Source organism: Macaca thibetana, chromosome 13 (assembly GCF_024542745.1).
Source record: "Macaca thibetana thibetana isolate TM-01 chromosome 13, ASM2454274v1, whole genome shotgun sequence".
NCBI classification, from domain to species: Eukaryota; Metazoa; Chordata; class Mammalia; order Primates; family Cercopithecidae; genus Macaca; species Macaca thibetana.
Window position 1 is genome coordinate 77,954,913 of NC_065590.1, and position 22,259 is coordinate 77,977,171.

Genomic DNA, 22,259 nt, shown 5'->3' on the forward strand with positions numbered 1-22,259 from the left:
CACATCTCTACACTCCTAGCTATAGGCACAAGTAGCTACACTCCTAGCCATAGGCACAAGTGTCTGACTTATAGTACATGCTCAAATAATCTCTGCTCAAAGAAAGAGGGGGAGTTATGTCATTTGTGACACTGCCTGAGGAAGCACATGTTACTAGTAAGCATGTAATATAAAACAGCAATAAATTAGCATCTCGTGCTAAAGAAAGGGTTCCATTGTTGGGAGGGAAAAAAAACTCACATTACATAGATTCTTTTAAAAACCAAGATGGCACCTTAAAAGTTTTGGCCACTTGCCCAGGGCCCTATCAACTACACAACCCAGTCTTCACTCCACTCTACTTTTTGAAACTAGTCCTCACCAAGCAGAAAAGACTGCTAGTTTACTCTCCTAAAGATGTTTTTGGTCAGGTGAGAAGAGAGGTAGAAACCACTCTTTCTCTGGGCCTTCTCACCTTTGGCAGTGCTACCATCTCTGGTACCATGTCAGCTCCCCAGGCCGCAAGCCAACACAGCAACAGAGGACAGAGGAAATGTTTATGTGTTCCGAGACACAGGGAGCACACATCCCTATGCCTCCAAGAAGAATGGATGCCAGGCCTTTCTAGCCCCAGACAGCCCCTCATGCCCCCAGTCATCCCAAGGAGCTTGCTCTACTTTTCCGATGGTATGGAGTACATATGAGACTAAATGAGATTCAAGAAGTTGGATGGTTCTGCAAGAGATGATGGGAAAAGTGGCCAGGGAAGCAAGAGGCCTTAGCTCTCATCCCACATCTGCTCCTGTCTCCATATGCAACCACACAAGTCAAAAGAATGGCAGGGGCCAAAGAGGCACCTGACTCCTTCCCTGGAGCACTTGACATTTATTTGACTGTAAGTCAAGTATTTTTGTCCATAGGCACCTCCCTTGCTGGGCCATGGCTCCAGGAAGCAATGTCTTTCCCCATCAAAGCCCAGGGCCCAGCAGAGCTCAACATACACCACACAGATTTTGAGAATGAAAGCAAAACAGGAACTTGCCAGAGATGGGCCTCCGTCTGCTGTGGTGGAACATCCTTGCAGCAGGCCTTCCTAACTGGTGACACACAAGAGCACAGGAGGGAGCCAGGAGCCTTTAGGCTCAGCCCCCGAAAGTGAGCACAGAATGCCCGGAAACCTTGAACGGAGAATGTGGAAGAGTCTGAGTGATTCTCCATGCTTGCTCAGCCTGGCTGAAAACTCATTTTCTCTCTTATTTCTAGACAGGCTTCCTCACCGAGCCAGACTCATTGTGAAAGATCTCTATGGCCCTTGGAAGCCAGGGAAGCTCTGTGTTGGCTCCTGGTGTCATTATGCCTAGAGGGGAAACCAAGGCAGGAGGTGGTAAATTACTTCTGAGAGTGAGATGGAGCCAGGAGGGGTGTGTTCCCAGCTCCTGAGTATGGCCTTGAATGTCCAGCTCATCTCCAGTTTACTGTGCACAAGTTAAAAACTCCTAGAGCAAAGACACACATTCCTAGCCATGATAGCATTTGACATGGCCAGGGATGGTCCCAGGAATCCAAAGCGGTCCATCAGCTCCCATCTTCATCTTAGAGCTGAAGTCCATTACACAGATAATAGGAGGGAGGTGGCAGGGCTTTTTCTTCACATTTATTGTTCTAATAGATATGCCTACTGCGACCCAAGCTTCGTGACAGCCCATTTTAGAAGACTTTTGCCGAGCAAAACAACTGCACAGTTGAGAAATTGGAGAAAGTGTTTTTCCTCTGCAGTACCTGCCAGCTCTATCCTAAGCAGCCAGGGCCCAGACATGCCCCAGCAGCAAAAAGGGATGCAGAATACTCCCTCCTTCTGAGCCCACTAAATGGCCAAGGGAGGAATCTGAGACATGGTGCCCAGCAGGCAAATACCTCTACCCAGTCCAGCCACTCCATCCTGCTCTCCCCTCCAAAGCGTCGCCATTCCCTCCATCCACATCAGACACAAACCTTTCTGTCAGCTACTTAAAATCATTAAGTGAACTTAATTAGGTTTGTCAATCCCTAAGGCTGGCAGGATGGCAAATAAGGCATTCTATTCGCTGTCCATTAACAGTCTGTTGCTTGAATGAGATGGTACGTTTTCTGAGCCGTACGTGAGCAGCATCGGCATTTCTCAGGCAGAGATCTGCCCGGTGAGTCTCCGAGGCGCCCAATTCTGAAGCTGCCCTTCCAGACTTGGCCCACTGCCCAGATGGCCACCTCCCAGATTCCCCTGAGTCTGTTTTCAAAAGGCGTCTCTGTAGAGCTGAACGAGAAGAGTCAGGGCGAACGCATTCTTTATGCAAAGCCAGCCTCCAACCAAGATCTCTAGCCAAGTCTGTTTTAATAACAAGTTCCAAACTCCACCGGCTGGAAAAAAGAAAAGAAAAAGCAACAACAACCCATGCAACCAAAAGTGTCCTCTTTGAAGAAACAGAAAGAGCTGAGCAGGTATGAACTATGAAGGGTCAGGAGCAAAATCTCTGCTGCTAAGCACTGGGAAAGAGAGGAGGCTCCCCTGCCATATTCTTAGGCAACACAGATTGGTGAGAGAGCAGAAGGAACCCCAAAGGGCTAAACGCTTCCCTTCTCCTTGACCAGGTTGCCCACAGAGAGGAAGGGGAAGCCTCTTCTATCCTGGGGAACCCAGCCTCCTTTCCCCATCCAGAGCTGAGGTTTCAAAATGGGGCAGAGGAGTAACTATATGTTCACTGGGATGGCCTGTCCCTTGCACTCTTGGCAGTGATGTATCAGGGTCCTTGTTTTCTTTCAGCCAAACCCAGGGTGGCTCACCTGGTACATGTCAGAACCTTCCCACAGTCCCAGAGAGGTCTACATGCCAGGACTTTCCTTCAATCCCAGAATGGACCACCTGGTACATACTAGAACGTTTCCTCAGTCCCACAGTGGTCTACCTGGTACATATCAGCAGCTTCCCTCAGTCCCAGAGTGGTATACCTGGCATATGTCACAACCTCCCCTCAGTCCCAGAGTGGTCTACCTGGTAAACACTAGAATTTTCTCCCTCAGTCCCAGAGGGTCCACCTGGTACATGCCAGAACTTTCCCTCAATTCCAGAAGGGACCACCTGGTACATATTAGAACTTTCCCTCAGTCCCAGAGTGGTCCACCTGGTACATTCTAGAACTTTCCCTCTGTCCCAGAGTGGTCCACCTGGTACATACTAGAACTTTCCCTCAATCCCAGAGTGGTCTCTCTGTATATACCACAACCTCCCCTCAGTTCCACAGTGGTCTACCTGGTACATACTAGAACTTTCCCTCAGTCCCAGAACGGACCACCTGGTACCTACTGGAATTTCCCCCCCGGTCCCAGAGTGATCCACCTGGTACATTCTAGAACTTTCCCCACGTCCCAGAGTGGTCCACCTGGTACATACCAGAACCTTCCCTCAGTCCCAAAGTGGTCCACTTGGCATATACCATAACCTCCCCTCAGTCCCAGAGTGGTCTACATGGTGCACACTAAAACTTTCACTCAATCCCAGAATGGACTGTCTGGTACATACTAGAACATTCCCTCAGTCCCAGAGTAGTCCATCTGTATATACCACAACCTCCCCTCAGTCCCAGAGTGGTCCACCTAGTACCTACTAGAACTTTCCCTCAGTCTCAGAGGGTCCACCTGGTACATGCCAGGACTCTCCCTCAGTCCCAGAGTGTGTCAGGTCTCACCTAAGTGTCAGGTCTACCTGGTATATAATAGAATTTTCCCTCGGTCCCTTGGTAGTCCACCTGGTACATACCAGAACTTTCCCTTAGTCCCAGAGTGGTCCACATGGTACATCCCTCGATCCCAAAGTGGCCCAGCTAGTAAGTGGTAGAACTGAGACCTGAGGCCATAGCTGACTCTGGAGAGTGACATGGTAGTTGTACTTCTGGGGGACTCACAGGAAGGAGTGGGTAGAACCAGGAGACTGCGAGAGCCGTGAGGAAGCCTTTCCCATCTCCAGCAAGGAGAGGGTGAGCGGTCCAGAAGCAACCTCTTCTTCACCTATCAGGTAGACACACAACCAGGCACCTTCCAAAGTAGGGAAACCTGAATCTGGGTGGTCCTGACGCCCACTCTGTCTCTGGGCCAGCACATCCACAGAAAAGAGCATCCTAGATTGGTGCTGCTCTACCCGCCGACCGCCCATCATCTACCACCCCCAGACTCCATTCCTAGATGGCCTTTGCTTCTGCCCCACCCTCCACCCATCCTTCAGCGGCTCACCTTTGTCCCACTGTCCCTTCCCTGCAGCCTCTGGGAGCTGGAGCCATGGGGGAGCGTTGGCCCATGGGTGGACAGAGGCACCCATGTGTGGGTGGCTCCGGGTGGACAGAGGCAGCACTGCCTGGTTCCATACTGCCATCTGATTGAATCTTCCTGATGGTTGTGTGTGTTCCTGACTCAAAATATGTGCAATTCCCAGTGTCAATCAAACTCTTTTAAGCAGCAGCTGCCACTGCTGTCGCCGTGCAGAGTACTTTAGAAGCTCTTCTATTTAGAAACCATTCCAGCCTCAGCCAGCATCATCCCATCCATGCTAAGAGGCCCCGTGGCTGTGAGAGACTTCGCAGATCTAATCGTTTAGTAGTAAGGAAGGCAGGCAGAGAGGGGGGCGGGGAGACACGCAGCTTCCCAGGGAGCACCCAGTTAGAGGACAGCCGCGATTCTATCCCTCCTCCCCAGGCTCCGCAGGCACACACATGTCATTTACTCACTCAGGCCCCTCTGGCCTCCGGGAAGGTACACCCCTCATACTGCTCAGCATTGAAATCAGGGCCTGGCTTGGCCCCTGGTCCTGTGAATGACAGGTTAGGAGATGATGACCTGGTAGAGAAATGTGCCCTGTGGGGGGACTCACCCCCTGATGTGCAGGCGAGTCAGGCAGCTGTGCCTTCCTGATGCTCCCACGGGGAACCTGAGTCCTTCTATTCACCCTCTCTGTCCCTCTCAGTGCCTGTTTTCTTGCTACCTGGAAGCAGCATTTTCCTAAGGGTTGCACCTGCTTTAACAAGACAGCAGTATTAGGGCCCTGGTTTTCCAGTTGAGATCCCAGTCCTGGGCTTTGTCTGGGGTTACACAGGCTCAAGCCAGAAACTCGTCTATGGACTATTTCCCCTGGGGGGACCCCAGGGAAATCGTGGCTATAACCTTGCCGAGATTCGTAGAGAAACCTGATGAAGGCGTGTGAGATGCATGCAGAAATGTCTCTCACGCAATCTCCCTGTCTCTCTGCCTCCTCTCCTAGTCTCCATCCCACTTACTAATCCCATCACAGTTATCCTCTAAGAGGTCTTTGATCTTGCACTGTCCTGTTAGAAACCTGCAATGGCTCTCCATGTTCCCTGAAATAATGGCAGAACCTCCTTACCTGACCTCTGAACGTCCACACCATCTTTACCTCCTTCGTCACTCCTCGCTCCCCAGCAGGACAGGTCCTATCCCTGCCCACATCGCCCTCACACCAGTTCCTCTGCTCCAGACATCTTCTCCTCCCTGCACGCCACTCCCACACCCACATCCTCAAACCCTTCCCTGCATTCAAGACCAACTTAAATACTGCCTCTTCTATGAAGCCCTCCTGATCTCCCCACCCTGGTGTAATTCCCCTTTCCTCTGAGCTCGCACAGTGCTGTGTCTGCACCTTCATGAAGCATTGACCTCCTTCTACTTTATTCCACACCAAGGTACACACACTTCCTCTTCACACTGGACAATAAGTGACTTGAATGCAGCGTTCATGCCTGATTTCTCTTAGAATGCCCCGTAGACCTATATGTAATAGCTATAAAGGAAACAAAAATAGGTGTGTATCAAAGTTGGAATGAGAGATGCCTCTCGGAGGCATACACCCCAGTGCCGGGGTGGCAGGGGCTGAGGGTCTTTGTGCTGTCCATCCCCTCTTGCACACTCATCTGGCATGCCCATGCCACCCAGAACAGGATTTGAAGGTTGTCCATCAGGCACTTCTCCTTCCACACCCAACCACCAGCACACACCCTATCCTGACTGAGGGTTACATGGTGACATCTTCATGGGGAATACGGCCTGAAGGGCCAACCCCAGTAGTGTTGGCCGCGGCTACAACAGATGTGGGCATTTCTTCTTTAGAATCAAACCGGATTTGGGTCCTGTAATTATGACTTTCAGACAGAAAGGATTGTTTCTGAATGACCAGGTCTCACAAGATGGTTGAAAGCACAGGCAAATGTATGGAGTAGTTCATTAAGCATAATCGAGCACAGTTATTCCGATAAAAGTTTTGGAATTCAAGGCTTTGCTTCACGGAAACAGTAATTGTTCTCTGGCCAGGAATAACCAAGCCAGCATCTAACAAGCCAGCATCTTCTACATGTTGATCAGAGATCATCTGCACACAGGCGGAACGGGAGCTTCCGACCCCTGCTGTAGTTTACCCACTGGCTAAAGCTTTGCTGCCTCACTGCAAATCCATGTGAGCAAGCGCCCTTTCTCTCCATATCTTTTCCTCTGCGTCTTCCCTCCCACTGTTGACATCCCATTTCTTGTCCTTCTTGTACCCTGCAGGCCCTGTTCTCTCCACATCGCCAGTGCCGCCCTGCTTCGGTTTTCTGCTCTTGCCACCCTATGTGGCCAATGCCCTGTGGTCTGGGTTCCCTCTCTCCTCCTCTCTCTCCTTTTTATCTAACAGCTTTATCAAACTGTAATTTATATATCATAAAATTCACCTACTTTAAGTGTACAAGTCAATGACTTCCAACAGATTTACACAGCTGTGGAGAGAGCACCACAATCCCATTTCTGAGCATTTTCATCACCCCAAAAAAGCCTGTATGCTAGTCTGCAATCAATCCTGTGCCCACTCCCAGCCCCAGGCAACCACTAACCTGCATTCTGGCTCCATGGATTTACCTTTCTAGACATTTTCTATCAACAGAATCATTCAATAGGAGGTCTTTAACCTACTGTCTGGCTTCTTTAACTTAGCATCATGTCTTTGAGGTCCATCCATTTTATAGCACGTCTCTGGGACCGTTCTTGACTGTAGACCGGCATCCCATGGTATGGCTGTACTGTATGGAGTTAGCCCAGCCACCAATGGATGGGTATAGCTTCCTTCTCTTGGTGTTTTCATATCTATGCCAGAGCCAGCACCCTGTTCTGCAGGTCATTCTGGATTGACATTCTGGAGGGTGGGAAAGGATTTTAAGGTTCTCAGGAAACCTTCACTTAGAACAGGAAAGGGCTGGCTGACTGCTAGGCTTCCAGGGGATGATTTCTCAGGAAACAAACAAACGAAAGGTATTTTCCTATTTATGTCACTGTAAGGCCTTCCCTGGCCACAGTCTGAGAACCTGGCCCTCCAAGGACATGAAAAGGGGCGGGGGGAAGAAACAATATCTTAATGAGTTTATTGTTAACACTTTTATGACCCCTCTGTATTGGTTACAAAGACTCCCAAGGGTAATAGTCAAGTCACTCAACATTTAACTACCAGGCAGGCAACCTCCTGTGACACTGGATGAGACCCAGGATGCTTGAGACCCCTGCTGGGCTAACCAATGGATAAACCCTACGGATGCTGGTTAATTAGAAAATAAATGGGGCAGGGGCACCAGGGAAGGATATAGTTGCCTGAAGCAACAAGCAAGGGGCACTCATGAAACTGCGGTTCTTTATTGGCTGGTACAGAAGCATTTTAATATTTTAATAATGACTTCAGCCCCACTGACTGAATGTCAGACCTACCCATTTTTCCTGTTTAGTTCACCCAAACAGGAGACCCAAGCTGGTATTTTTTTTCCCCAACTCAGTGCCTTGAAATCACTCCCCATTTACTGAACAAAGCAGTTACTGTCAGATTTTTTCTCCATTTCCAAGCATCCTACACACCCAGAAAGCAAAAGATTTCTCCTCAGATGACCAGGGAGTCCTGGTCCCAGGCCCCAAACTCCAGGCTGGATTTAAGGACCAGTGTGTCAGCTGGTTCGGAAGCGGAAGGGGATAGTTCGGAAGGGGAAGTGCTCTGCATTGCAGAATTAGGGGGAATTGATGGCTTTTCTCTCACCACTGCTCTGGGATTAGGTAAGCCTTTTTCAAACTTACATTCTGAGCCAGGTAATCAGCACATGCCTGCTGGATGCTGAATCCTAAGACAAAACCCCCCAGTTTGCTCCTCACACACATTCCTCTTGATGTGTACAGGTTCTGGCTGCAGATGGTTGCATGGTGGGGACAAGGATCCAGAGCCATCGTGGCTTTTGACAATATCTCCATCAGCCTGGACTGCTACCTCACCAGTGAGTTCACTCTGACCCCAGCACTATGTCCCCCAACCCTGATGGCCCATGGCCTCACTGTCCCCTCCTCAGCCTAAGCCTGTCTCTCCCACCTCCCTCAGTGTGAAATCATCTCTCACCCTGAAATCGACCCTCACCTAACTCAGCCCATGGGGTCTTCTCTATTCCAGTTAGTGGAGAGGACAAGATCCTACAGAATACAGCACCCAAATCAAGAAACCTGTTTGAGAGAAACCCAAACAAGGAGCTGAAACCCGGGGAAAATTCACCACGACAGACGCCCATCTTTGACCCTACAGGTAAGGGCTCAGCTCACAAATGTGAGCATGGTAACCTCTCGTTGCAAAAAGTAGAAGAAAGATTGGTGCTGTGTTTGGGGTGAGGAGCTGTGCTGAAAGAATGAAACAGTCAATCTTTAGAAGGAGCATCACCTACGCTCTGACTATGGGGTCCAAGAGGAAGCTGTCTGGTTCTCATATTGCCTGAGCAAAGGAAACCTCTGGAAGTTGTACAAAGAAGCAGCTTCCTCTATGCCTAGGGAATACCTAGGCCCCACCCAAAGGAGAGAACCAAACTGGCATTTTTTTTTCCCCCATCTCTGCTTTGAATTCATTCCCGCCTTACTGAACAAAGCAAACCTTACTGTCAGATTTCTTCTCCTTATAAAGAGGGCTGGGGCTGGCCAAGGTTATCTGTTGCACAAACGTGGGCTACTCCATCGTAGGTAAGGTCCCCAAAGCTTTCTTTCAACACAGTTCCCCCAGAGCTCAGATCTCCTCCAAAGCTGTTCTATTCAGCATACCCCAAGCCAAGACTTCTTATGGCCCCTTTCCACTTCAGCAGAACTTTTCAGCCTCTGGTTATAAACCACAGTTGTGACTTCTCGGCCACTCTTCTATTAGACCAGAGGCTGTGAGCCTAGCCCCCAGAAGCTGATTTAGGCTGCCGCAGCCCCATGCCAGTCAGCCAAGGGATTTTCCGGGGCAAGCATTGGTGCCTGGGCCTGTGAGGTTTCTTCTACTATGTATAGCCTGGAGAAACAAGTGTACAACACACAGTCTACCCACACTCTTGTTCCTATAAAAGGTAAGTCTTTATCAAAATAATAACAGATCAATGAGAAATCTCTAATTTCAACTTATAATGTGAAATCCTTTTCTGGTACAAAGTACAAAAAATGAGGTTCATACTTTTGCTGCTGAATTCATCAGCTCTCAACAGTAAACTAGACGTTAGCGTGGCTTTGTCTTTGAAGGAGTCCTTTCCTTTCTGTCCCATGAAAAGCTGCCCCAGGGCTAACCGTCACCCCTTCCTGATTCCTGCCTGATCTAATCCAGCTGCCAGACCCAGGAGAAAGAGTTAGTTCCTTTTCCCATCATCCCTGCCTTCCCCTTTAACTAGAACGATGAAAGACCTTTGCATATTCCTACACAGAGGGGAGCCTGTCCCACAAAACTGCAGCTCTCTCTGGTTTCCCCCTCCCCTCCCGGTTCATGCCAACGTCTCACCTGATGGAGGCAGCTTTCTAACTTCTCCATTCAATGCCCTGCCCCCCAGCCCCAATGATTCACCTCTACTCACTCCTTGGGTCTTGGTCAACTACCACCTCCCTGTGATAAATTCAGGAAATGTATAAATGTATAAATTGAGGGAAGAAGCCAGACTTGCCCTTTTAGTGTGCTAAGTAAACATAGCCACAGCTCCCTGCCCAGCCTAATCAGCAGCACTGATTACAGAGCAGAGACTCCAGAAACATCTATTGACCAGTGGGTGGCTGGATGCCTGAGCTTGGATCTCAGGTGTCAGCAGCCAGCCCCTGCAGCCAGCATTTAGGAAACAGCCATCCACACTGCTCGATTCATGAGTTTATTGCCACATAACTCCCACTGTCCCTAAAAGGTTAATCGATAAGGGCCTGCCCAATGGCCACTCAGACTAATGAAATCACCAGTGGCTCACACGTGGTGATGGCTCCCCCACCACCTCTAAATACAATTAAAGGCTGGAGGAGACAGCAGCTGGAACATAAGTCTCCCCACTGAGAAACCTGATCCCTCATTCTTAACCCCAGTCTCAGAGCAATACCGAGGTAGTGCCTATGGGTCCAGGCAGACTCATGGAGGCAGAGGCCAAGGCCACACCCACTCCCACACCCACTCAGTAATAATCACCCAGCAGACACGTACCCAGCAGACATGTGCCCAGCACGGTGCATGGTTACAACAGGGACAGGGCTGAGCCGGTACTCGCCATTCTGGAGCTCCTGGGCCATGGGAGGAGAGTGGCCTATGAGGCAGCGGGGCATGTTTGCAAAGCACAAGCTCAGAGCTTCCACCTGGGAGGCCCCCTGAAAAAGGACGGAGGGATAGGCCGGAAGGGGAAGGAAAGGAAAGGAAAGATCACTGAGTGTGGTCCCATAGCCTAGGTTATTTCACACAACAACTTGTCCTCACACGGGCCCAGGGACAGTAGCTGTTTTTACCACTGTAAGGATGAGGAAAATGGTATGGAAGAATTTAAGGGCCCCAAGGCTGGAAGGCAGTGGGGCCAGGAAGTCAACCTGGAGTCCACATTCTTTCACCCAACTAAGCTACTTTGAGGTATCAAAGTCTCCAATCGGAGAAAAACACTAAAAATGGCAAAGGGCAGGGAAGAGTTCCAGCCAAGAGGCCCTGCACGAACAGTAAACAAATCAGCTCCCAACCTTCTGACAAACAATCGAGGAGACAAGATAATAAGATTTTTCTTTCCAAAGTTCAAAGCTGTCAGTTTCTGCTGGGCTGGAACAAGGTGGCTGGTGGCATTTCAACTCTCCTGCAGGCAGGTGTTAGAGAACTAGAAACGCAAAGGCCCTTTGGGGTCTTTTGGAAACAGTTACTGGCAACACTTCTAAGCTTCCCTAAACATTCCTCACTCTCCACAGCAGCCCTCCCCTCTGATGAGGGACTCGGCCTGACTCCCTGGATCTGGGAGGTTCTTCACCTCCGGGCCCATGGAGCAGAGCTGAGCCGCTCAAGTTTCCAGGCCAGGAAAATACTGTCCAGGTGCTTCATGTGGCATTCTCGGAAGACTCTGAGTCACTTTAGCTAATCAGATGAAGATGCTGAAAGAGAAAATGGGGCAAGTATTAAGTCCAGGGAAATTACATTTGTCAGCTTTGCACATACAATTACACTAACCAAATGACTGGGGTAATCTCATCACGGGGCTGCAGAACCAGGTTCTTCTCTCTCTCTTTCTATCTTTCTCTCTCTCCCTCACCCCACTCCCTCCTTCTCTCTCTCTCTCTCCCTCTCCCCCTCACCCTGCTCCCTCCTTCTCTCTCTCTCTCTCTCTCTCTCCCTCTCTCTCCGCCCCCGCCCCGCACCCTGCTCCCTCCTTCTCTCTCTCCCTTACTCTCTCTGTCTGTCTCTTTCTCTTTCCCCTCCCCATGACTGTCTGTCTCTGGTGGTAATGAATGTTAGCAGTGAGGAGGAACGGGCAGGCTCTACCACACCCTTTCCCTAAAAAGTCCAGATGAGGACAAGCAGGCCCCCAAGGCCCAAGGACCCTTCCTCAGCCTCCCTACCCCTCTATCCTTCTCCTTGGAGCTCAGATGCTATGTAGGGCAAGTCCAACGGAATCAGCTCAGCCTACGGGAGAACCTGCCCAAACTTTAGGCCCAACTCCACAACCCTAACTGTGGAGCCTTGGCATCAAAACCACAGCCTTGCCTCTAGCTATTTGGTGACAGGTTGGTCTGCCATTTTCTGAGTACACATCCCTCATCAAAGCGGAGATAAAAGCAATTAAAACTATATAGAGTCATGGGAAGAGCACTGGACTAAAAGAGAGAACACCCCGCTGGGCCCTGGCTGGTTGCACTGGCAAGCTGTGGCCCTGGGGCCATTCTGCCTCTGCAGGGCCTCCCATCAGGGCAAGTCAGCAGATGAGGGGGGTTAATGTGAACACAGACAAGGGCAGAGAGACTGCAGTTTTTTTAAAAGTCAAGGTTAGAAGTAGACAGTGTCCAAGTCCCTTCCCGTTCCCAGCTCCAAGATTCCAAGGGTTGAAGGGTGATACCATCAGGGAGCCATGGCTTTATTTGGCCCATATCTCCAATTAACCCGTGGCACCACTAATGTGCCCAGAAGTGAGGGTGACAGGCTGTCCATTTCCACACACGCTCCTGATTCAAGAACAGATGCCAATTCCAATGAGAAAGTTTTATGTGTTTCATATAAATTGATTGGGTCTATTTCTGCTAAATGCATTATCCATTCACCACAGAACAACTATTAGAGTTAATAGAATTTGTAGCTAGAGCCATTATGTTCCAAGTACGCCCTTCTGGGGATGACGGCATTGTTGGAAGGCAGGCTCCGCAGGCCCAGCATCCTCCCACAGACCCTGTCTTTCCACTCGATGGGGGTCTTTGTTCCCCTCAGAGCCTGCTGCGCTCAGGCCCTGCAGGTCTGGCCAAGCCTACTTTAGTGGCACACCCCAAGAGGGGAGGCCTTTTCTCTTCAGAGTCACTCCGTTCCTGAATCAATAATGTATTCTAATCCAGTTCTGAAAAATCCTGGCCTCTTCCTTGCTGGCCTTGCAGATAATCCCATTCTGGGGACCAGGAGGAAGCCAAGTCCCTCTCTTTAGCCACAGCTCATCATTGCATCCCAACCTTGAAGGTGGGAGGTCCAAGATGTGAGAAGTCCAGAGACAAATCAGAGCAGGAAGCTGGGGAGCCCCCTCCCTTTGGAAGGAACTCGCGTTAATGGCATCATTAACAGCTTTCCCCAGAAATCCCCAGTTACGGACACAATCCATGACTCACAGGTGCAGCAGTGAGCTGGCCAGCCAGGGAACTAGATTCAGCCCCCGGGTTCTCCAGGTGTGTCCTCAAACCATCAGCATCTGGGTCCCCTGGTGTCTGCAAGTGCTGCTTGTTAAAAATGCAGATTCTTGGGCCCCCATCAACCTGCGGAATCTGAATGTCTGGGAGCAGGATGTCAAAATTCCCATTTTTAACCATCTCTCAAGGAAAGTTTGATTAGCAAAAAAGTTTAGGAACCCGGGTGTGCATCCTGACCTACAGACGAGGAGCCTGGTCCAAAGCAAAGGCCTTGTGTCACGTTCCCTCGTCACACAGCAATCATAATTGTGATTCACCAAGCACTGCTGTGTGCCACGACTGTGCTGAGCTCTTGGTGCTATCATAGTATCCCCCTTTAACAAATGAGGTCCGGAGGGGTGAACTAACTTGCCCTAAGTTAGACAACTTGTGTAAAAGGCAAACGATCGTGTTTCTTAAAAATCACGCAGAAAGTGAAATGTTCTAGGCCAGATAACATTTAGAAGGTCAAAGCTGTGATAAATAAATCTTTCAGGAATCCCATTATTGAATAGGTCTTCCAGAGGGATCTCTCTTTCATTATTGAATAGGTCTTCCAGAGGGATCTGGCTTCTTATGTTAGTTTTTGTTTAAACAGAGCACATCTGCATCTTCACTAACATTCAAGACGGCGCCCCAGGCAGGCAGTGTTCCCACACACATGTAAGAAAGCTGATAATTGCAGCTAATTGGCATTCCTCCGTGTACCCCAGCCTTCAATGGTGCACTTGGAAGGCACTTCTGTTAGCACCCATTCGACTAAGGGGGACTGTTCATTAAGGGGCGGCAGGCATGGGACCGCAGTTGGAACCCTTGGAGCCCCTTCAGACACTGGTCACCTCTGTGTTCTCGCTTATGTTACTAATATTAGATTATCACCTATTTTATAGCAAGCACACTAGTGATGATGCAGGAAGCACCAGCCTTAACAAGGCTCTTGGGACCCCAGTCATTGGAGCACATTCGGTGCCCTCCCAATTAGAATGTCACTATTCATTTGGGTGTGTCTTCCTTCCCCGGAGCAAGCACGCCTGTGCTCCAGGAAGAGAGGTGGCAAATAACTAATTTATGATTCATGATCCCATTACCAACGCTAACGAGTCTCTTCCAGTGGAAGAGGCTTTGCACGCTGGAGAGCCAGTCAGCATCCCCAAGAGGTGGACATCAGTGAACACCGGGGTTAGCTTGATGGTGAGAAAGCACTTCCCCAGGGACCTGGTGACAGTGACAGCGTGGAACCGGAGGCTGGGCTGAAGGCCGAGCACCCATCAGCAACAGAGTTTCCCAGCGTGTGTTCTGCCATTTGTCAGCCACCTCCTTCCATCTGTCCATGGGGTGACAGTCACTAAGCTCATTCAGTGTCTCTTTCATTTGATTCTCACAGACTTCCTGAGGGAGATGTCACCATGAGGAAGCAATATAGCATCTTTTTTAAGAGCACAGACTACCTGTGTCCAAATCCCAGCTATGCTACTCACTCTGAGCACCTCCCTTCTGCTGTCTGTGCCTTTGTTTCCTTGCATCAAAAAAATGGTGCTTAGATTATCAATGCTTATATCGCTTAGGTTTGATGCAAGGATCACATACGTTAATATGTATCCAGGGCTTAGAGAGGTGCCTCACACATAAGGAGCTACCTGAGCCATCATTTTCTTCCCATTTTAAAATTGAGGAAACGGAGGATCAGAAAGATTATGTGACTTGACCTTCTAATCAAATGCAGAGCCAGGGTTCAAAGTCAAGCCGGCTCACTCCAAAGTCTTTCCCACTCTAAGCCCATGCCTATTAGGAACAATACTAAATACTGCCCAATTGCTGACCAGCATAAGGGAGAAGCTCTTGCTGCATCCAAATCAGCTGTTTTCTTTGCACTCGGGAGATTCAACTCAGCGCCCAATGCAGACAACATCATTGCTTTCCCTGAATCCCAAGCCTAGGGAATCACAACTCATATAGTTCAATTTAACAAGCATGTACTAGGTGCCTACTCTGTGTCAAACCCTATGCAGGGGCCTGGGGCTCTGAGCCTGTGAACAAGCCAAAGTGTTCTCTTGAAAAATGATCATCCACTGGGAGGCCGAGGCGGGCGGATCACCAGGTCAGGAGATCGAGACCATCCTGGCTAACACGGTGAAACCCCGTCTGTACTACAAATACAAAAAAATTAGCCAGGCGTAGTGGCAGGCGCCTGTAGTCCCAGCTACTCGGGAGGCGCAGGAGAATGGCGTGAACCTGGGAGGTGGAGCTTGCAGTGAGCCGAGATCGCACCACTGCACTCCAGCCTGGATGACAGAGCAAGACTCCGTTTCCAAAAAAAAAAAAAAGAAAAGAAAAGAAAAATGATCACCCAAAGCTTCATCTGCCTAAGCCCAATTTGAAGCCACTATTATCCCACCACAGGAGAGACTTCTGATTCTGATCACATCTAGAACCAGGACAGGTGCCCTCACCTGACTCTGCCCTAGATGGTGCATTGCAAATTATTCTGAACCAATCATCATTTTCACAGTGTGTCCTGTGAGATGGAAAGGCATCAACACTATTACTTCAGAACTTCCCAAACCACAGACCCCCTTAAGAAATAGCACAGACCCACCCAGCTCTGACAGACTCAAAGATGCCTCATGAACCTCCAATCTAAGGCTAGGTGGGGGTTGGAATTATGGCACGGTTGCTGACAAAATGCTTCAACATAAAGTCGATACTGTTGGCCTTCTAAGCAGCAGACAGGAACCATTGCCTTTCCCTCTCCTGGCTGGCCTGAGAAAACATGCTGTTTTTTCTCATTTGTTTCAGTGAAAGGTTACATAAGTGGGAGACAATAAATGATCCAGGAACTCTGGGCTCAGTATGCCTTAAGATCATTTAGCTTGAAGACTAGCAGAACACAAAGGCCCCTCCATCAGGGCAAGTGCATTAAGTACTTGTTGTTTGGGAAGACCACTTTTTTATCATTCTTCTCTTGGGCTTGCTGCTTCTGCCTGTAAAACAACTCTGTATCTTCTCAGAGCCTATTCAGCTCTCTGCTTGTTGCAGCAAAGCTTCAGTGGTTTTGGACAAAGAAAAAAATTTTTTTAATTCATCCGGGCCTGGAGGTGGACAGTGAATCTAGGAGTAAAAAGGTTAAAATGCTAACTCTTGATCACAAAAGGTGGTCTTCCCAGCTTGCCCCTCCCCTATTGAGAGGAAAAGAAACAAGAGGTGGAATTGCCTTAGCTATCATGGAGTCAGGGAGGAGGGAGAGGGCACAGGGCAGAACTCGGCCCAGCGAGTGCCCTCCCTGCTGGGTGCTTACACAAAAGATGAGGAGGCCAAAGAATGTACCAGCTGTGCAGCAGGGGCTTTGGGGTGCCTGGATAGTTATCCATTGCATTGTAACAAATAGCCATAAACACAGTGGCTATAACAACACACATTTATTATACCAGTTTCTGCAGGTCAGGAAATCAGACACAGCTCAACTGGGTCCTCCATTTCACAGTCTCTCGTAAGGTTGCAGTTAGGGTGTCAGTCTCATCTGAAAGCTCTGTTGGGGAAGGGTTTACTGCCAAGCTCACATGGTGGTTGGCAGTTCTTGGAGGGCTACTGGACTGAGGGCCTCAGTTCCTAAGTGGCTGGAGGCCACCCTCAGTTTCTCCCCAGTATGGTGGCTTACTTTTTCAAAGCTAGTGTGGGGGTGAGAGGGTGGGGTGGGGAGAGAGAGAGAGAAGGAGAGTCTTCTGGTAATACAGAAATTACAATTTTATAACATAAGCAAGAAAACGACATCTCATCATCTGTGCCATATTCTATTGGTTAGAAGCAATTCACAGATTTCACCTATACTCAAAGGGAGGGGGTTACACAGAGGTGTGATTATCAGGAGTTGGAGACCACTGAGGCCATCTTAGAGCCTGCCTGTAGTGGCTTCTCTATGCTGGAGACCAACATTCACCAGGAAGCTCTGGGAGCCCAGTGGGGATTCTGATGGGCAGAATTCCTAGGATCAGTCTCAAGACTATGTATTCAATATTCTACAGATGCTTAAATAGTCATGAAGCACCTACTGAGTGTCAGGCAATAGCAAGACAGTAAGCGAATTGGCAAAGAATCCCAGAGACCAAGGTTCTGGCCATGCAACTTCAGGAAAGTCAAAGATTCTGGGCCCTGTTTCCTCATCCATAAAGTAGGGATATTAATTACCTGCCACAGTTCTTTCTCAGAGCTGGCTATTGTACTGAGCAAATGAGATCATTTCTATCAGGCTTTGAAAGGTACAAAACAATATGCTAATATAAAATGCTGTTGTGACATTGTAATTAACATTATTATTAAATATATATGTAAGCAAAAAGATTGGACCAACTCACCCCTCGTGTGTTGCCTTCTATAACTATTCAGTGCATTTACAATCCACCTCCTTCCATGAGTTGTGCACACTTTTGTGTATACATGAAATCTATGAGCTGCACACTCTTATGTATACACATAAGTATGTATCTGAGGGGAGGTTAATATTTTGAATTTTGTGTCCTCTCATTCAGTCAATTCCCCCAACCCAATTGATCATCAGTTTTCAGGTGAAGCCCTCAAACTCCCCTTGGGGGAAATAAATGATTTGTGTGGGGTATACAGGATTGCACCCAAAATCCTGTCATCAGTATAATTTAAAAGAGGATCTTTAGTCTTCTAAAACTTATCAAGATCTTAAAAATAATGGATGCATCAAAACCTTGTTCACGAAAATTCTTTCAAACAAATTTGAAGTGATTGAATTGGAGAGGCTTGGTTTTTTGTTTGTTTGTTTTAGGGGTGTAGATTTTTTTTTTTTTTTTTTTTTTTTTTTTTGAGATGGAGTTTTACTCTTGTCACCCAGGCTGGAGTGCAATGGTGCAATCTTGGCTCACTGCAACCTCCGCCTCCTGGGTTCAAGCGATTCTCTTGCCACAGCCTCCCGAGTAGCTGGGATTACAGGCCCCTGCCACCACATCCAGCTAATTTTTGCATTTTTAGTAGAGACGGGGTTTCACCATGTTGGCCAGGCTGGTCTCGAACTTCTGACCTCAGGTGATCCACTCGCCTAGGCCTCCCAAAGTGCTGAGATTACAGGCATGAGCCACCGTGCCCAGCCCTGATTTGTTTTTATGGTGAATATTGACAGTGTCTTCATCATAAGATAAGAGCAAATTGTAGTCATGTAATTTTTATTACTTTTTAGTAAGTGATTGGCAGATCTAATAATGATCATATTCCAGGAAAAATGTTAAAAAGTAAGAAAATAAGGCTTAGTGTGGGGTTGTCCAGCAACCTAACGGAGAATCAGAAAAACTCCCTTGGCCTCAAAATCATTTCCTGGAAAGAGGACAATTTCCTTCCGCTCAACTGACTTTATGATTGTGATCCTACTAACTAGACCATTCAGTCTATCAGCCAATTTGTTTCATCAGATATGGGATTGGGGGAGTGTCCACGCTGCTAAGGAGTAGGACTCACGTGTTTTCTTAAAAACACAGGGCTCAGCCAGGCGCAGTGGCTCATGCCTGTAATCCCAGCACTTTGGGAAGCCAAGGTGGGCAGAGCATTTGAAGTCAGGAGTTCAAGACCAGCCTGGCCAACATGGCAAAATCCTGTCTCTACAGAAAATACAAAAAATTAGCCAGTGTGGTGGCATGTGCCTGTAATCTCAGCTATTTGAGAGGCTGAGGCATGAGAATCACTTGAACCCAGGAAGCAGAGGTTGCAGTGAGCTAAGATACCACTACTGTACTCCAGCCTGGGTGACAGGGTAAGACTCTGAAAAAACAAAAACAAGCAAACAAAAAAACCAAAGCGCCCTGCATTTTGGATATGTGTGTGCATGCATGTGTTAGTGTGGGCTGGTGTGTGTGCTTGTGTGTGTTCAACAGAGTATGTGAGAGTGTGTGCCAGCTCCTCAGAATCCCAACACTTTCCAATCATGGGTAAGAGACAAAACAAAAGGCCTTTCAGCAAACATCCACTTACACTAACAAAAACACTCTGGTTCGTCCATCTTAAGCATTCTAATGCTAGAATAGGAGCCCCAAAGGATCAAAAGTGTCTCACCACCCACTCACTGTACCCCATGCGTGCATGATCACCTCCTTCTGACCACTCAGGTGGGTTTGGAGATGACGTTTGGGCTACTCTCTTCCTTCTATTTCATGTTGCTTTGGTTTTGTTTTTCATTTAACAAAAATTTATTAGCCACCCTTTCTGTGACTAGCACTGTTCTAGGCCCTGGACACAAAGCAGTGAACAAAGCAGACAAGGCCTACTCTTTATAGAGTATACATGCTAATGCAGAGAGCAATCTAGTGTACAGATGGCATCATTTCAGAGGGATGTGCTGTGAAAATAATAAAGCAGGTCAAGAGGGCAGGGGTGATGGTGGCTGAGCACACGTGTGTGAATGCGAGCCCCAACAATGAAGTCTCGAGGGAAAAAACTTCAGGTTCCTTCAAGGATGTGGGAGCAGAATCAGGAATATGCTACTGGCTACTAATATTAGGATCCTACTTCTTACTCTAGGCTGGTGTGACCTGGGGAAATCTTTAAGGCCTTCCACAATATCCCTGCAACACCCAAAGCTCTGAAGGCCTTGACGGTGAAGTGCACTGAGACACAGCAGAGGGTGGGTTGAGGGTGGAGTAGGGGAGCATGCCTTGGCTGAGCAGACTAGGCCGGGGGAGTGACCTGGGTGCCTGGCTCTTCACCAAAGAAGTCAGATAGAAGGCCACGTGCAGTGTCTGAGAAGCACGGGAAAGTTGGTCCCAATCCAAGCTGGCACTGCTGTTTGAGAGACAGCAGAAGGATTCTCTTGTCAGTGTTGTTTCATTGCAAGTAGCTGGGAGATCTTGATTCTGGGAGGCTTCATTGAGGTTGAAGATCCAGCCAATGGCTGGGAGTCCAAGGACTACTCCAGTCCTACAACCAAAATTATTTCATAGGTGACTGCTGATGTTAATTCAGTGGCCCTAGAAGTGACTATTGTCATTATCCAGAGCCCAATAATGTCAAGACTCACATCTCTGAGAGCCTCTTGGCATTTTCCTCATGCTTGTTGCCTCATGGTTGCAAAGTGGCTGCCACATCTCCAGCCACCATGACTGCATTACAGACAAAAATAGGAGGGAAGCATCTTTTCCCTTCTTTTTTCTAGTCTTCTAGTCTTACACACTTTGCCTTCTCTCCTTGGTCTAGTCTTTGGTCCTAATGCTTCCCCACTGCTTTCTTTTCTACCCTTGAAATTTAGATATCATATCTTCTCATGTGTGTCTCAGTCCTCCAATTCATTTTAGAGGATCTGGGACCTAGACCTGGAAGTCGGGACATCTTTCTAGCTCCAAATCCCCTAGCCAGTTGGGCTGCCTTCTCCTCTGTCTGCTCATCTGTCAGAGGTATTTCCCAAGGGCCTTGTAGAGATTTCAGTCATCATGAGAACCAAACAACGAGCAGGAATGACTTAGAATAAAGGAGTGAGGGGCTGGGGCTTCCCACACGTTTGCCTCTCTTTTAGGTGCCAGTGAACCTTACAACAGAAGGCCATGAGTCCTAATCATGTAACCCCTATGGTGATGCACTAGATTAAATCTTTCCCATCTGCAGACAAGAATGGACAAGGCAGAAGTCCGTGACCCTTTGGGCTTCAGTGTGGCAGAGCTGGTATTTAAACCACCAACCACTTCCCACTTAAGCCTCAAAACCAAATCCATTATGCGTAACCTGCAGATGGGTGAGTCCACAGCACCCAGCTCGATATCAGACACTTTATTGGCCCGACTCTGGCCTGAAGCCAAGTTAGAAATAACCAAATTAGCCCTGAGGCCTCCCTTAACTTAATTTTTACAGCTCTGCTTTCAGGATAGTGTTTTTCCCATGACCTTTCTCTTCTCCCTTGTGTTCCTGACTTTCCCTTGGGGAGCAGGGGGTGGCTGAGAACACAATACATCAGCCATCACAGGAGCCATTAAAATCTCCTGCAGATCGCTGGGTGTCAGAGCTGTTTAGGGTAATTCAGCCCTGAAAGCAGCTTTTATCTAGACAGCCCCAGCTTGCTGCCCTGTTGATGGGGGTAAGCTCACTTGGAAGTCCCTCTCCAAGAAGGGATGTCTGCCTTCCAGTAGGGAGGGAGATGGGCCTCTGGTCTTTGTTCCATGGGATACTTCAGCATTATCGGGCAGTCCGCCTGTCTAGAGGAACTGTGTCTGGAGCAAAGGAAACAACAATGTAAAAGTAAAAATGAGATCATGTGTGTGAGCATATCTAGTAAAAGACAGGGCTGGTGTGATCATTGTTATTGTCACCACCCCTAACTTCTCATCATCCAAAAAGAACCAGAGAGAATGCTTTGCCTGAATGAACAGGGTGGGTGCGTGCACACAGGCACACATGGGCAGGTGCTCACAGGTGCACACGCAAGCATATGTGTAAGTATGTGTACAAGCACACATGTGTGTGCACAGGTACATGCACATGCACGCAAATAAATTCACTCTGAGAAACAAGCTGGAAGAACAGCATGGAAAATTCATCAACTGAAACAGTTTGTGTTGTAGAAAGAGAAAAGGTGATGTGCCCTTCCTTAGCCCCAGGTTTGCTTTGCAATCACTGGCCAATTGCTTAACTTTTCTATATGATTGCATGACGTATGAGACAAAAGTCAGTGTTTCTTTCTTCCCTGTCTAGTGACCTATCGTGGTTGTAAGGAGCTAGACTTACTGGAGGACAGAGATGCTACAGAAATGTACCATAAATTGTCCATTGAAATTGAAAGCCTCAACATTCTCAACCCTGTTCATTCAGAATCATGATAACCTCCTTTTATCTGAAGTTAGACTTCCAGTACCTTCCACCATCCACCAAATATAAATGCCAAAATATAAATATGTCCCAAAACTGTGACATAAAGGTTTTCTGTAGTTAACTGCCCCTTAGCCTGATACATGAAGAGGGGTAGGGCCACTCTCATGCCCTCACCTGAGCTTGGAGGTAAAATAAAATTAAACATGGGTGGACACGCTGTAGTGGAGAGACACCTGCCAGGAGAGACAGAGCGTCACTATAAAATATTTATGCCTGAGGCCATTTAGTGATGAGTC

General features: G+C 48.3%; 2 protein-coding genes across 2 annotated transcripts in view; one reads left to right on the forward strand and one right to left on the reverse strand.

The window, feature by feature from the left end:
• ALK (ALK receptor tyrosine kinase) overlaps window positions 1-22,259 on the forward strand; it is a 752,296-nt gene that overhangs the window by 651,595 nt on the left and 78,442 nt on the right. The window contains 2 exon segments of the mRNA XM_050754032.1: window positions 8,197-8,291; window positions 8,462-8,590. Of these exon segments, the coding sequence (XP_050609989.1) occupies window positions 8,197-8,291; window positions 8,462-8,590 (224 nt within the window).
• Window positions 1-22,259, reverse strand: part of LOC126933840 (protein FAM136A-like) — an 879,973-nt gene that overhangs the window by 608,789 nt on the left and 248,925 nt on the right. The gene's annotated exons all lie outside the window — the stretch shown is intronic.